The 15,440-nt window shown below is 39.2% G+C and overlaps 1 protein-coding gene across 2 annotated transcripts in view; it reads right to left on the reverse strand.

Moving 5' to 3' along the window:
• Positions 1-8,366, reverse strand: part of LRP6 (LDL receptor related protein 6) — a 59,024-nt gene extending 50,658 nt beyond the window's left edge. For both annotated transcript variants that reach the window (XM_015653265.1, XM_015653170.1), the window contains exons 1-2: positions 8,173-8,366; positions 7,307-7,438 (exon numbers count right to left, since the gene is read on the reverse strand). In XM_015653265.1, coding sequence (XP_015508751.1) covers positions 7,307-7,438; positions 8,173-8,212 — 172 coding nt within the window. In that variant the 5' untranslated portion in view covers positions 8,213-8,366. The remainder of the gene's footprint in view (positions 1-7,306; positions 7,439-8,172) is intronic.
• Positions 8,367-15,440: the final 7,074 nt, after the last annotated feature.

The following is a 15,440-nucleotide window of genomic DNA, read 5'->3' on the forward strand; positions in this document are numbered from 1 at the left end:
ATTGAAACAGATATGCAGCAACTATGCTGCTATTTTATGCAAATCAACAAGATGGTCTGCAACCTCTTAGATGAGAAACCAATTATTTAGATAATTTACTGACTGTTGCTGCCGTTGGTGAGAGGACAACTATGACAAACAAGCTGCATGTTTCAATAACGCCTGATACATGGAAAAAATGTAACATAGAACCCTAGGAGTTTCTCTTTTGAGAAACTCTTATTGGAGTCGTCAGATTTGGGAACAGACCACTGTGCAGTGACCATACAGAGGTTGTATGTCACCTCCCATATTTGTTAACAAACTTATTGAATACATGAAGATAAATAACAGTGTCTTATAAAGTAACTTTGTGCCAGAGTGCACAAAAGTATTGCTGGCTTTTGGGTCAAAAGTCAGAACCACAATAAATAACTAAGATCAGCTTGCACCTTAGAAGTTGTTTTCACATGGACAACACAGCATGTTTAATGGTAGTATCAACGACAGTTGCACTTATTGTCTAATCTAATTCATTTTCATTTAATTTTCTATTCTATGTCACCAGTTTTCAAGGTAATGAAGGATAAACAACCACCACACCCCATTCTAATTAAACTGGCTTATCAGTTTGGAGTCTTAGGGAGATAAGAGCAGCTCAGGCCTGAGGGAAGCCTGAGCTAAGGTGAAAAATGCATGCATAATTGCCGGGAAAGTGTGGTGCAATGGCTCTCCTCAAAGAGTGAGAGGACGGGCTTTGGCAGGGGCTGATGGGGGATGAGGGGGAGAGTGGGGAAGGCTTAGGTAAACAAATGCATGAACATGCAGTGAAAATGAGCAATCGCCAAGCCACATTGTGTCCATGTCTCGATTTTGATGTGTAACAACTATAAACAAGAGCTAGAAGACTGAAAGAGTTACAACTGAAGTAAGTCGGTGAGGAAAGAAGAATTTTGGTGTCTGATGCCAAATTTGTTTTTTAAAATAGGACAGTAATTGATGTCGGTGCTAGCTGAAACCTCACTGCATGCCAAAGCTTGGAAAAATGCCAAAGCAGCCATTGCTTCATTTACAGCAAGTTTAATGTGTTAAAATCCTCTAAGACACTTTCACAGTGCTGCAAGAAACAGCACCTTTCAGCAACTGAAGCTGAGGATATTATTAGAAGTGTTTCTGATTGGTAGTCCAGAAAGGACTAAGATCAGCTTTGGGATCCTCTGCCCTAAACCACCTTGTACTCAGAAATACATGCACACACTACTCAACTGATCTTCTACTGAGTAATTCTTACGCATTAATTAATCAGGAGGAGGGAACCTGTAATTACATGCCTATGTATCCTTCAAAATACTGTAAAGCTGTGATATAGCCAATGGAAAAAAAGCCTGTTAGAAACGTTGTTTTTTAAAAATTACAGAAGCAATTAATCTTAACACAGCAGTCTCTATGTACATCTGTATTTGTTGCTATTAAGTAAAACAAAAAATTCAGCATCAAGATTCAAGCAGACAGATGCATTATGTTCATAGAAAGTCTTAGTACATAACTAGTCCCTACAATTTAGGTTCAAGGAAGAAACCCCTTCTACATTTTCTAAGAAAAAACTTCACAGTCATTTATCCAACCTGTCTTTTAAACATATCAAAAACCCCAAACAATGATACCTTTTCTTGCATTAACAAGTAAGCCAAAGGTAGAGCAAACGCCCTAACCTCTGAGTTCAAAACATATATATTGTCTATCATATATAGAAAAAGTGTAAGGCATTATTTAAAAATAATTTGTGTGTTCTGGCTGAAGTTGACAGTCATTTCAAAGAACCAGTGCCAGATCTACAGAAAGACTCAGTTCAGTATAACCATGCCTTTGCTGGAACTCACCCTTAAAATTGACCAATTGACCTTCCCATTCTTCCCAAAGAGGACCCATTTCAACAGCTTCAGTATCCTGCTTTCACCCTGAAACACTGTTGTTTAGTCAAACAACCCACTGTGTTTAAGCTTTAATTCAGTACTGGGAAATGACTGGCTTTCAGCTAACTCGTGTTGTACTCTGGAACCCCGAGCTACGAATTTCATGGTCTTTATCTGGGGGCTTGGCCAGCATTCCAATCCCTCCATCAAACACCAGCCCTCAACCCTCCAAACAGGCGATAAAAAGTTTAAAGCTTACTTCAGAGCTATTACCCAAACATTTGCAAACCAACACCTCAGCTACATAGTTAGATCAGCAGCCATTCCTCTCGGGGAAAAAGAAACTGCACCACACCTCCAGGCAGGCTGAGGGAAAGATCACTCTAAATACCTTCAAGCTTGTCCTGACAATAGCAGAAATAACAAATGCAAGAGCTGGGCGTATTTTATAGACTGATCCCATTACCGCCTTGAGAACAATCAGGGAAAAGAACCCCAGGTGGTCTCAAAAGTGTGTCAAACACCAGCTGTGTGGAGTTTACCTGGCTAGGCACTGATCACCACTCAGAAGATGCTTAAGGTACTCAAGGGTGCCAGGACATGACAAAATCAATTTTGTTCACTTCTGCTCCAAAGACCAGTTATGAAGGCAAAGCTAAGATGACAGCAGGATCTCCAAACCTCTTGCCTTGCCTCTCTAAGAAAAATCAAACCTCTAATGATGAGCATGAGGGAGAGAATATCACAAGTACAGAATCGTATTTCAAAAAAAGAAAAAGACAATGCAGGCTGCATACAAACATAACTTTCTTTTTGGCTTTTTAAAAACTTCTATCAGGACTTATTAGGAGAACTGGAACAAGTCACAAACATATAAAACACCTCAAACCTCAGCTGGCTTAGATCCTTTCAAAAGGCACATGGAGGCTGCAGCCGGAACTCTGACCTTGCACGCATATGCGGACCTGAGGCGGTTTTCCTTCTGCTTCCAAACCATTCAATTTGTGGACTAAGCTCAAGATTCTTTTTAGAAGTGCCTCAAGTCACAGGCTATTCAAGACAGTTAACAATTATTTGAAAGCCAAGTCCCTCATTTGTCTAAATATGGACATATAAGCCTTACTCCAGACTCTTAGTTTTGAGAGATTTAGCCTACTTTTATTAAGCACTTTGAAAGCTGGGATTACAAGCTCACAGACAGTGCATTACATTAGTACTGGAACTAATACTTGCCTCAAAAATTCACTATTAAAAATCTAAATAATTTAAATCTGTGTGCTAACTGAAGTCAAGGAAAGGAGGAGAAAAGGGGAAGCAGAGCAAGCATGAAGATACATGCAACAGCACAGCTTTAAGTCCAATGCCCTTCTAACCTTTACAATTAATTACATCTTCTCAATGATATACAGGCCTCAGTTATTTGTAAGTTATTGAACTTTAAAACCACCAGTGGTTGCTGAGCTACACAGAGACATGGCTCAGGAATGCATGCAAAAGAAATACTAGACCTAAGACATATATAATTCATTTCCTGTATCTGAGAAATCACAATTATTAATACATCCCAAATAGAATTACTTCACATTTGACCAAAACATTTAATTCCTAAACATTTTTTTCCCCAGTTTTAAAGTCACTATTGTGAAAGAGTCCCTGATACGACAATACAAACAACAGTTTTTCATGTAAGCTCAACCTTAAAACTACAAGGGCAAAAGAACATGCATGGGAAATTAATCATATATTTCTTCTTTCCTTTAAAAGAAATTAAAGAATGAAGGTGTGAAACTAACATCCTGATCTGTGCTGACAAATTGGGATCCTGGCTATCCCTGACAAAGGAAATTAGGCAGTGGACAGCCCTAAATTGCAAAAGGAAGTACAAAATTCTCATTCCTGCTTCCCCTACCAGGAAAATAGGATGTGAGTATTCATAGGCAAAATAAAGACTTTTTTCCTGGAAAAGAACAGGCTGGCCAATGCAAGGCTAAAAACAAAGTGTAAAGCACTGCTTTTTCTTTATGAGGCAACTTGCACCTTCTCGCTCAGCTGAAGTCACCACTGGTTTTCTCAGTTTAAACCACATTTCACTATTGGTGGGAGCAACTGCAGGACACAAGTAAAACTCCCTACAGGCAAAGACAGAAGCTGAGCACATAGACAGAGAGATCTTCAAGGACTAATAAGAATGTAACTCCAATGATAAGCTCACTTATATAAGAAAATTCAGGTTTGTCTTACAACTATTGAAGAGTCATTTAGATGTAGCACTGCCAAACTCAGAACAGCAGCACACACAATACTGAAAAAGAGAAGTTCCAGTATGTTGCGCAGAAGAACAATACGTTACCAAGAATATGACACAAGGTGGTAAAAGCTCTCTGGCTGAAGACCTGGGTCCTGCCTGGGTACTGAGAAAGGACTTTCTGCTTCACATGTTACTGACAGAGGAATATCTGGCCATTAAATAATTTACTTTGCCTCTCTTTTGCTTGAGGGTCAAGGATTTACAAACTTTCACCTAAGCAATGTAGGAGCTAAAACCTTGCTACAAGACCGCATCTCAGTATACTTCACTGTTTAGATTTGTATTAGCAGGTATTAGAAAAATAGATAGTTTTATTCTAAGGTATTACCCCTTCCTGAAACACTGTGGAGAAATCTTTCAAAACTGGAATGTGTATGTATATTCACGGATCTTACAAGAAATAGTAAAACTCCTCTAAGGTATGATTAAAAAACACTACAAAAATGGAGAAATTAGCACTGGGAGAAAAGAGGAGGAAAAGATTTCCTATAAACCAAGATTATTCAAAAATGCTTGGTTGTCATGGAAACTGCTCAGGGAGGGTCAGCCAGCCTCACCTTTGGCTGCCAGGATCATCTGTCAATGCCAAAGCACTGCAAACACCACAAACACAACAATCAAAATTCACCCATCAAAATCTTTCTAGCACAGGCCAGTATTCTCCACAGCACAGCATGAAATGAAGCTCTCTTCTAAAAGAGATTCATTTCACCATTAAACAAATCGATTAAGAAACCAGTCTGATTTTAATCCACTGCTAGAAGACAAAACCATCTTAAAGAAGAGAAACTCGGCCTAATTTTTCAATTTTCTTCACTTCTCAGTAACCAGTCTCCCACAGTCATGTACACATTCTAACTGCAAATGGAGATTTAATCAGCACTGCAGCATTACAGCTGTTTACTGAAACTATCCAAGGTAAAAATGTTCAGTTCTCAGGGTTCCACTCTACTTTCACAGCAGATGCAGAGAACAGGCAAGTACAAGGGGAAAAAAACAGCCCAAGAAACCAGAATCAATCCCTGCACACCTGAAAATGAGAAAACAAATTTACTTGCCAGGGGTCCTTGAGGAGCCTAAGAAAGGAAGTCCCCACATAGACAAATCCAGAGTTACATCTTGAACTCTGGTCTAAGGCTACTCTGGCTCTATTCAAGCACCATGCTTTCTTCCCTCCACCAAGTCAACAATTGCAGCCTTTGCTACTACAGGAAGAAATTCCAGTGAATCTGCGCCTTGAAGAACTCTGGAAAGTTGCAGGTCACTTGCAAAAGCCCTAAGCCTACTTAGAGATCTGCACCTCCTTTAAGGGAGAGAGGAGTGGGGGGGAAAAAAATAAAAAATAAAAAAAATCACTATTTTGGGGCATGCTCAGCTCTAAATGCTGAACTTCCTGCATGAATATGTCAGAAATCAGCCTTGCACAGGATCAAAGCTGCACAAAACCAATGGACCTGATGAATAACTGGAGTAGGTTGTTTCATCTGGGTTATGTGCTGTCTCCTCTCTAAGACCAAGCTAAATAAACAGTCTCAGTATTCTCCCCTTCCCACTCTTTTGTTCCTCTGTTCAGGCAGAGGCAGAATGTTCCCAAAACATACAGAAGCAGAATGGTGGTTTAAAATGCAACATGATATTGACAAGCAGAAGAGAAATGTTCCTGTAAAAAAATTTTTGCATACAACTGGACAACATACTGTAGCAACTTGGTTAACAATATTTCTAATACAGTGGGGGCTTATATTCTATAAATCAAGTTATGTTATGGCTGACTGGGAACATAAAATTTAGCTTCTTGTGCTCAGAGAGTGGGAGAAAGAGCAACAGTTAAAAGTTCTGAGACATAAGAAATAGCTAAAAAAAGGGAACTGATGATTCTGAACATCTCTCCATGAGAAGTTTAGGGGTGGATTTTTAATACCATTCCTCTACTTACCCACAGTAATTTACTTTGATACACTGGAGTTTATTTATCTCTGCATATCAAGTATTTTTGAAGAAGGACATGGATTTGTGTCACTTTCTGACTACATAAAACCAACACAGAGTAATATTATTAAAGCTTTTCCTTACACCAAGAGAAATGGAAGAAAAACATCTTGTTTGTGTATTGGGAAATTCTTATAAACAATCCTGCCAGGCTAAATTGGGAGCTGTTTTTCAAATAAAAGCAGCAATTTATTTTAACAAGCTTCACAGAGACACACAAAAATAATCAGCAGAAAGCATGAAATAGCATGAAATTAAAGAAAACTCTGAACATAGCTGACAAGCCTGGAATAATTTTTAAAATATAAAACTTCAGAAAAAAAAATATTTCCATATACATTTTATTTAGCTTATTTACACTAAGCTCTGCTGTATCATTTCTTCCTCTATTTACTTTTGTCCTAGAGAGATGATCTGCATAAAAGATGATTATTTATGATCCAGCTAATTATCACCCAGTGTTAATTTTGAGCCTTTTAGTGTACTACAGCAACCGCAGCACATCACAAGACCTACACTTAGAAAAGATAACAATTTAAAACCCACAATAAGAAACTAAAAGTAGTTTTGGGTCAGCGCTTGCAGCTCTAAGTCTTGATCATGTCTTGAGTTTTAGGGATTTCAGCACCTCTAAAAACATGGCATTATTTTCAGAGAGAGATGTCAGGTGTATGTGTATAATAAATGGACATCAGACTTTAAAAAAAAAATTTAAAGAAGGGGTTGTTGTACAATCTTATTAGCCAAATACTTCATGATCAATAATCAAGTAACATTTTAGAGACAACAGAGGAGGTAGGTATCTTTTCCTCTAAGAAAAGGGAACAACCTTTCCAAAGAGCCCCCCAAAACTTTCAGGGAGTTAGAGACAGAGACAGAACTGCAACTTAAATTTTGTAACTAGAGGGAAACTGCCCCTTGGTCACGAGACTGTGTCCTTTTTAAAATGTAGAGGACATTTTCCAATCACTTTTATGTGTACTGCAAAAGCATAAATAGTTTCAGAATTTGCCACCATTAATGTGAATCATTCATATAGTGCATCTGGAAGAATCCCTTTCCCTCCAAAAGCTACTTCCTGCTTAATCTAAAGGATTTTTTAAAAAAAAAAGCCTACCATCTTTGCAGGTCTTTCCATTCTCAAGAAGTTTCACACCAGTGGGACATGCACACTGATAAGAGGGCTTGGTAGGAGACATCAAACACAAGTGGGAGCAGCCACCATTATTAATTCCACATGGGTTTGTAGCTGTTAAACATAAATCACACAGATTAATGCTTCTGATAACAAATGACCTCATATCATGTGTTAAGACACATACGGCATTTGAGTGCTAGAATCAGTGGCAGCAACACAGATTAAAGGAGGAAATGATAAACACAGAACAAGTAAGAATTACTTCCAAGTGTTGAGTAGTGGGGTATTTATGGTACCAAAATGCATGGATGTTGGAGGTTTCCCTTCTTGGGAAAGTAACACTTAGCTCTAAACAAGAACTTTGTTTCAGCTCTGCTAGTCTCATTTTTACAAACTCTACAGCATACTGGTGCTGAATGTATATAAAAACAAAATGCAAACACAGTAAGTTAACACAATGGTTAAGACAGTGGTTACTACACAAAGCTAGTCCTGCTTAATATCATCTGCCAAATTAACACTACTTTCCATTCAGGAACTACCACTTTGAAAAATAAAAATAATGTGTTGCCTGAAGTTATGGTACAGGAAAAAGAAAAATACAACAACAGCATAAACGTGTCAGGCAGAAAAAAGTAAGAGATGGGGGATTTCTTGCACTTAAAAATCCCTGCAAAAAATATGGAGAATATCTGGTTTCCCTCTGGGTCTTTTGCTATTCTCTGCACTGGAAAAATTGCATCATGACGTAGGTGAAGCCACCCAGCACCACAGAGAAACACTAATTAGGATTTTTGCAAATCAGTTCCAGCTTGCAATTAAAAAAAGACAGCAAGACAGCTTACCATTTGGCTGCCTCTTCTGGCTGAAGGCATGGATATCCATGGGAGAGAAGATGTTGGAATGTATTTCACGCAGGTCCTCCCCAGAGTACTTGCTGCAGGCCAAGATCGAATGTGTGTTCCAGTCAGTCCAGTACAACGTGTCCCCAAACAGTGTCAAAGCAAAGGGATGTGGAAGGGAGCCTTTAACCACTGCTTGCCTAATAGAGCACAGGGAGAAAATGAATGCTCTAACAGAATTCATGAGACACTTTTGCCTGAACACAGCTTCTGTGAAAAGACATTTGGGTACTGTTGTATTCATTTATTTTTGGGAAACAAATATACTGTCCCCACTTTGGGGAATGATATGAGGGAACAACACAGCCTATTTTCAGGCTGCCTACTGATGCTGAGATACCCAAGAGATGCTAACTGAAATCCTTACTTAGATCTGTTGGTACTTATCTCTTGAGCAGTGTATACCTGTAAGGCTCTCTGCCACCACATGAAGGGGGGGAACACCAGTTGATTTTATACAAGTCTGACTGCTATCTGCTGATACACCATGTCCACCAAGTCCAGCCTCAACGTATTTCAGACTGAGACAAACTGGTCAATTGGCTGTCCATCCATCTCTTACAGGTTTGCTTTTTTGAACCATCAAAATAGTTTTTCATTATGAAGAAATCCTTAAAGTTCCTTTCATTATTATGATAATTATTAAGCTATTGCTTTTATTATAAGCAATGCTATTAAACAGAGTTCTAGTGATTTTCTTCCATAGTAATGGTGTCATTTCTGAGCAAACTAGGTCACTGCTTCTCTCCAGGTTCACAAACAAAATTAGAGTATACCCATATATTTTATGTATATATACAAAGACATGCTCATTAGCCATCACAAAAATGCGGCACAAACATTACTGGAGACAGTTTTTCCAGGTTCTTGTGATGTAGAAACTAATTATCTGTACCTAAGATCCTCAGAACTGTAATTAAGTAGCTCAATTATTATTTTTATTTTATTCAGAATCACAGAAAGATTTAAGCTGGAGAGGACTACAGAGGCCATCTGGACCAACAACCTGCTCAAAGCAAAGCAGGACCACAAACTACCATTTGCACGAGTGCTTCTTTCCACTTTTCTCTGTTCTTCTTAATGGCCTAAATGAAGTGTGTTCCCACCTAGGCATGATCCTTCTGAATACTGGGGATCACCATCCCTTTCCTGAACTGGAAGCATACGGGGTTGACACACAGCCCTGCTACTCCTTCAGAGTAAGGCCCACTATGAACACCAGCCTCCCAGTTTTCTTCTTGCAGGAGAGACAGTAATTATCCATACAATTACTGAGAAAATATCCCCACAGTACAGGCATCACTTTCAGAAATAAATCTAACTGAAGTGGTTTAACAGACTACAAAAATACTCTTATTTTCCATTTTCCAAATATTTACTGTTAAAATGTAACAGGAGAGTATATTAAAGCAAGAAGCTTGAAGGTGCCTTCTGCCAATGACTCTGAGTACAAAGAGACTATAGTCATTACCATTCTTTCACCTTAGCTTCTGGATAAAGATGCATTCTCTTTAAAGCTTCTATTTTTTTTCTACTTATGAGAAAAAGATATAGATTCCCTTGCTTGTCACTCTAGTGTTCCAATTCTACACCAAATGAAATCTATTTCTTGGTATTTTGCACTCAAAAGTAGGACATACTATCTTTTCTTTCTCATCTCTGTCTGAAGTCAGGTATATATTTGCTTCTAATTAAATGCATCAACTAAGCATCTTACAAAAGACCATTGTAATATAACCTGAACTGAAGCCTGCCAGCCAAACAGTGAAGCCAGAACGACACAACACATTCTGGTATCATACCAAGTATAAAGGCATTCTAAATCTGCAAACATTTTAGCCAACCTTACCCTCAAACCCTAAATATCTTCAGATTTTGAATTTTACTTTAGAGCCGGCTTGGAGACTAAGTCTTCATGTGCGACGTATTGTGTGACATTTGACAAATGACACATATAACATTCTGTCGTATGAAACAGAAGCAATGGAAGTCCAAAATTCTCAGTATAATCAAACCTGCACCCAAGACAGCATTCCCATAACAAGAGAAGCCACATTTATATGAAGCATCCTGACTATCTTACTTTAAAACAAAACCAACCAACCAAAACAAAAGAAACAAAACAAAAAACCAAAACAAAACAACAAAAAAAACCCAACAAAAACAGAGAGGAATTTTACATATGATTTGTACCCACCAATAGTGGGAATAAATCTCTGAGTACAATAGCTTCTGTTAGATATACCTAACTTTCAGACAACCATCTATTCATATGACAATGCATCAAGGTGAACTGTGACCCTTATTTAAACCAGCCCTTATCTGGAGAGATTCAGGAGCCCTTCATTTGACTGTGCTGTCAGTCACAGCCTTTAAGCAATTACTCCTCAACTCGTATTATTTTTCTCAGGAGATATTAGGTTGCAATGCATGAAGATGGCTTTGGGCCCAAACACAAATGTGTATTTCTTGCATCTCATTAAGATCAGTATTACCAGTAACATGTACTCTATAATCTTTGTTTCCAGCAAGCCATTACAAGCTGATAGCTCACTTCCAACCAGCAAAACCAGCAGGGCTTTTTCCCCCCTTGCAACATCCTCCACAGGCCACACTTGCAGACCTGCTGAACAACAGCCACATAATGTGTGCCAGCATGGAAGCAGTGGCTTGAGTTGAGCTCAGTGAGTCTCCACACCCCAATGAGGAGCAGGAGAAAGGGTCTGGAGAGTCCAGCTATTAAAAAACAGGAAAAGGAAGATGGAAAGAGCAAAAAAAGACCTTCTGATGGCTGCTTTGAGCAGCTATGCTTCAGCACAACCTGCACTAGGAACTGCAGAGCTCTGCTTTTGGCAATCAAGACAAGGGGTCCTGACTTCTGCCTTGACTGATTACTTATTAAATACACCCAGGTGGATGAAGGGGACCAGTGTGTCACCTGTAGTATTCAGCTGCTGCACAAAGCTGGTGGGAGCAGGTGCCTTCCACCTCCAGCGTGGTTCACAAGTACATATACAGGTTCAGGGAGCAGAGAGGTCTCCACATTCCTGGTCCCAAGCTGGGTTCCAGGTACAGCGCTGTAGGTACAGTTGGGCTGATGGGAGGTGACAGCCCCTTGGTAGCAGCTACATGATCAGGCCAGGCTTGACTGGAACAAGTGATATGACAGCAAAAGGCACTCCACCCTATCATCCTTCACCAAGCTCCTTGGTTCCTTCAGACTGCTGCACTTTTATCATTAGTCTCGTTTAGAAAGAGACTCCAGAGACAATGGGAAAGTGAGAGCTGGGGATAAGGAGCAATGTTATTCATTCAGAAGACATCCCCAGGGCTTCAGCAAGACGTAAATTGGCTCTATATTAGATGGTACTAAGCACACACTAACTTTAATAATCTTCCCTGCACCAGGCATATAATCACAAAAATTTGTCCTAAAATCTGGATGGTGATTGACATTTAAAAGGCCAACATCTCTGTTGAGTTGGCTGGGAAGGAAATGCATAAAGGGACAGAGCAGAGAAGGAAGGTGAGAAGAGAAACAGAGAAAAACAAGCAGTTTCCACAGAAATTAAATTCAGTCTGTCTTGAATATTATGAATATTATGATTTCCCAAACACAACTATCATCATGGTAATCAGAGATGCCATTACAATAAATACTTGATATGGTAGAATTTTCTGCTGTCTGGAGAAAATATAGATCCCATTGAAATATATTCACCTATGTTCTATTCTTATTCTGTTAAAGAGTCCTCTGAAACACTTTGTGAAGATAAAGGAAAAAACAATAAACAAGTTAAAGCAGGAATTACAAAAGGGACTACTGAACTCTGAAAGAGAATAGATACATGAAACTTCATAGACAGTCTACCCAGTTTTATATTAACAATGACAAAAAAGCTCTTGCTTCAGGATAATATGCATTTCAGACATATACTAAACTCACTTGAAATAAAAATTAACAGCAAAATGACCAAAAAGCATTAAATTCATATCCTTTATTATAACCAGGATTTCCTCAGTCTGCCTTTATTTATTTTTCAACTAATACTAGCATTCAAAACTACATTATAGCTATGAAATTTAATAATTTAGCTCACCAAAAGAAAGCCACCAATGATCAAGATAATTTAAATTTAAAATATCATAAGAACTACTATTCCTAAATTAATTCCTAATTTCCTCCTAGAATATTAACAGATGTTTTATATCCAAGCATAACAGCATTTCTCCATAAAAGTAAACAATTAAACACTTTCCATGAACCAAATTACTTTTATTCTTGCTGCATTACAGTTTTCTAGTCTCAAGACCTGTTCAAGAACACCTGCAGAAAACCTGCGCTACTTTAGATGTTCTGTCCTGTATGTCTCTAAACCATTTACATTCCAGCTTCACAGTAGCAAAACTCCTTTCAGGTGACCCCTGAGACTGCCTGTGTTCAGTCGCTAGGGCAGGGTGTAAGCATTTTTGACATTTATGTTTCATTCAATTTCTCCAGTGTCCCTGCGAGGGATCCCATACCTATTACTATCTCCCAGGCTATCAGAAAGGGGAAAAAAAATCTGCTTTTAGTGTTCATCTTATATGCTTTCTTTAATATGAAGTTTGCATGAAGCAAATTAAAATATTTTAAACAAAAACTTTTTTTGCTATCAACAGAATGCTTGATGCTTTAAGTATTAAGAAAATTGCAGGAATTACATGTCTTCAGTGTAATCACAGCTTGTGACAACTGGAAATGCTAGCAAGTGGCCAAAGCACTCAGAGCATGAATCAGATGGAGCAGGACCAAAGACTAAGACACACCCATAAAATACCACATGAAGGATGCCACAAGAATGGCAGGGAGCTCTGGTTCCCTCAGCTCACAGGATTTCCTCCCCTGTCAACCTAACAAAAACAATCGCAAAGCAAACTCAGAAAACTAAGCTGCACTTTTTACCATGAATGCTTGTCCAAATATTCCTATCAGAAAACAAGCCTGCTTTTAATTACCTGAGAAAGTAAGCAAGAAAGATGATTTGTGGGATATAATGCTCTGTTTTCAGGCCAAAGTGTTTTTCTCTTTTGCCACTTCTTTAAGCCACAATTGCCACAAGTTTCCAGAAAGAATATATAACAAACAGGTCTAGCCATGACATTTCAAATCCTACTTGCAATGAAAGTCTGAAAAAGTCAATCAGAAATCAAATCATGGTTAAGAAATGAAGTCATTCTGTAGATCATTTTTCAGGAAAACAGATGTTTTGAAGCTTCACTTTTCCAGCATTCTTTTTTTCAGAAGCACCCTGGGGAAGAACCAAGAAATTCACCCTAGCTCTATGTCCAAATCATCTAATTAATTCTGTTTATGCAGGATTCTTTAGCAATTTTAATTAGAGCATTATTTGGATTCTGCACTGGCCTGTGTTGGTGAGGTATTGAAACAGGCTTCTCACCACTGACTGGCTCCTCTTCCTTGCTTGAAAGTGTTAAGCAATTTTATCCCACAGAAATGTACAGAAAGAACATGAGATTGTACCTTGTACATAATGTCATGTACTGTACACATTTACAGGCAAGTAAGGAAAAAATCCTCTTCTAAATGCAGGGATACAGTATTTTTAGTGTTTCAACACATCTGCAACTAATCATCTGGCAGACAGACATGAGCCAATGCTTGAAAAGAAAAACTAGAAAAATCAATGCTCAAGTACAAACTTAAGATATTCACCTCTTGCAAGAGCTTTCCCACTTTCTGACAGTTGCTAAAAGTATGTTTTCTTACAGTGGCCTCAAAAACCATCTCATTAGCACAAACTCTTCCTGGGGGACCTTGTAAGTGCATTTCCCTTCAGCCAGTAACGTGTTAACGTTAATTAGAACTGCTGCTGCAGGGTAAAGGAAGAGGAAATTAATTCAAGAAGTGCTTTAGCAGGCCAACCTATCTTGGGGACTCTACTCACGAGAGCTGTCTGCATTTCAGTTTTGTTTAATTAGTCCCACAAAAAGCAACTGTTCTCTCTGATAAGAGCAGGGCAAGAGCTGCAAAAAACCAAAACCATCTCTTCTATGCATCAATTTAGTTCTTTAATTATTGCATTCTGACATGAAAAACTGTTCGTTCCTTTCTCTCACTGGCAAATCAAGGGCATTAGTCATCAAGTTCTTTGCTCTTCGTCTTTACTCTAATGAGCCCAACACTGGAGCAGCTAGGGCTAGTAAATCTCAGGGCTAGCAGGTAATGAACCATAATCATCCCTGTAACATTTTCTAGAGAGGTTTTCTCACGAATTTATGACTCTACCACATATTTAACTGAGTACTACTGCCAGAGCTGTCATGCTGCATGCCAGTTTTAGTGGCTCATTGTGACTCCAGTCCTACTGGAAGAGGTGAAAAAAACTCCACCAAACACCAATAATCAAGGCTTATAGTTTGTTTCTCTCTCTGCATATTCCTCCCACCAGACTATTGTACTCTTTGACTTTCCAGACCCCTGTAAACAAAAAGTGAAGGATTCATGTCCGTCATGCACCTGGGGTAGGGCAGCCCTGAATGCATGGACAGACTGGGAATGAGAGGCTGGAAAGCAGTGCCAGGGAAAGGGACCTGGGTGTCCTGGTCAATGGCCAGTTGGACATGAGGCTGCAGTGCCCTGGAGCCAGGAGGGACATCCCTGTACTGCAGGCACCAGGCCTTGCTGTGCTCTGGGGCAGCCTCACCTTGAATATTGTGTGAAGTTTTGGGTGCCACAATGTAAGAAAGACATAAAGCCATTAGAGAGTGTCCAAAGGAGGCCACAAAGATGCTGAAGGGCCTTGAGGGGAAGCCGTGTGAGGAGCAGCTGGGGACACTTGGTCTGGGAATGGCTGGAGCTGTGTCAGGGGAGGGTCAGACTGGATATCAGGGAAAGGTTCTCCTCCCAGAGGGTGTCGGGCACTGAACAGGCTCCCAGCAATGGTCATGGCCACGAGGCTGCCAGAGCTCCAGGAATGTTTGGACAACGCTCTCAGGGATGCACAGGGTGGGATTGTTGGGGTGTCTGTGCAGGGCCAGGAGTTGGACTGGATGATCCCTGTGGGTCCCTCCCAACACAGGATACACCATGATTCAGATCAAAGTACTTCTCTGAGATATAAATTGTGATAAATTATTGCATGGATTAAAAATTCGGAAAGATATAAAAGAAATATGTTTGTAATAAAGTGTAATATAAAATGTAAAAA

This window comes from Parus major, chromosome 1 (assembly GCF_001522545.3).
Source record: "Parus major isolate Abel chromosome 1, Parus_major1.1, whole genome shotgun sequence".
In the NCBI taxonomy this organism is placed as follows: Eukaryota; Metazoa; Chordata; class Aves; order Passeriformes; family Paridae; genus Parus; species Parus major.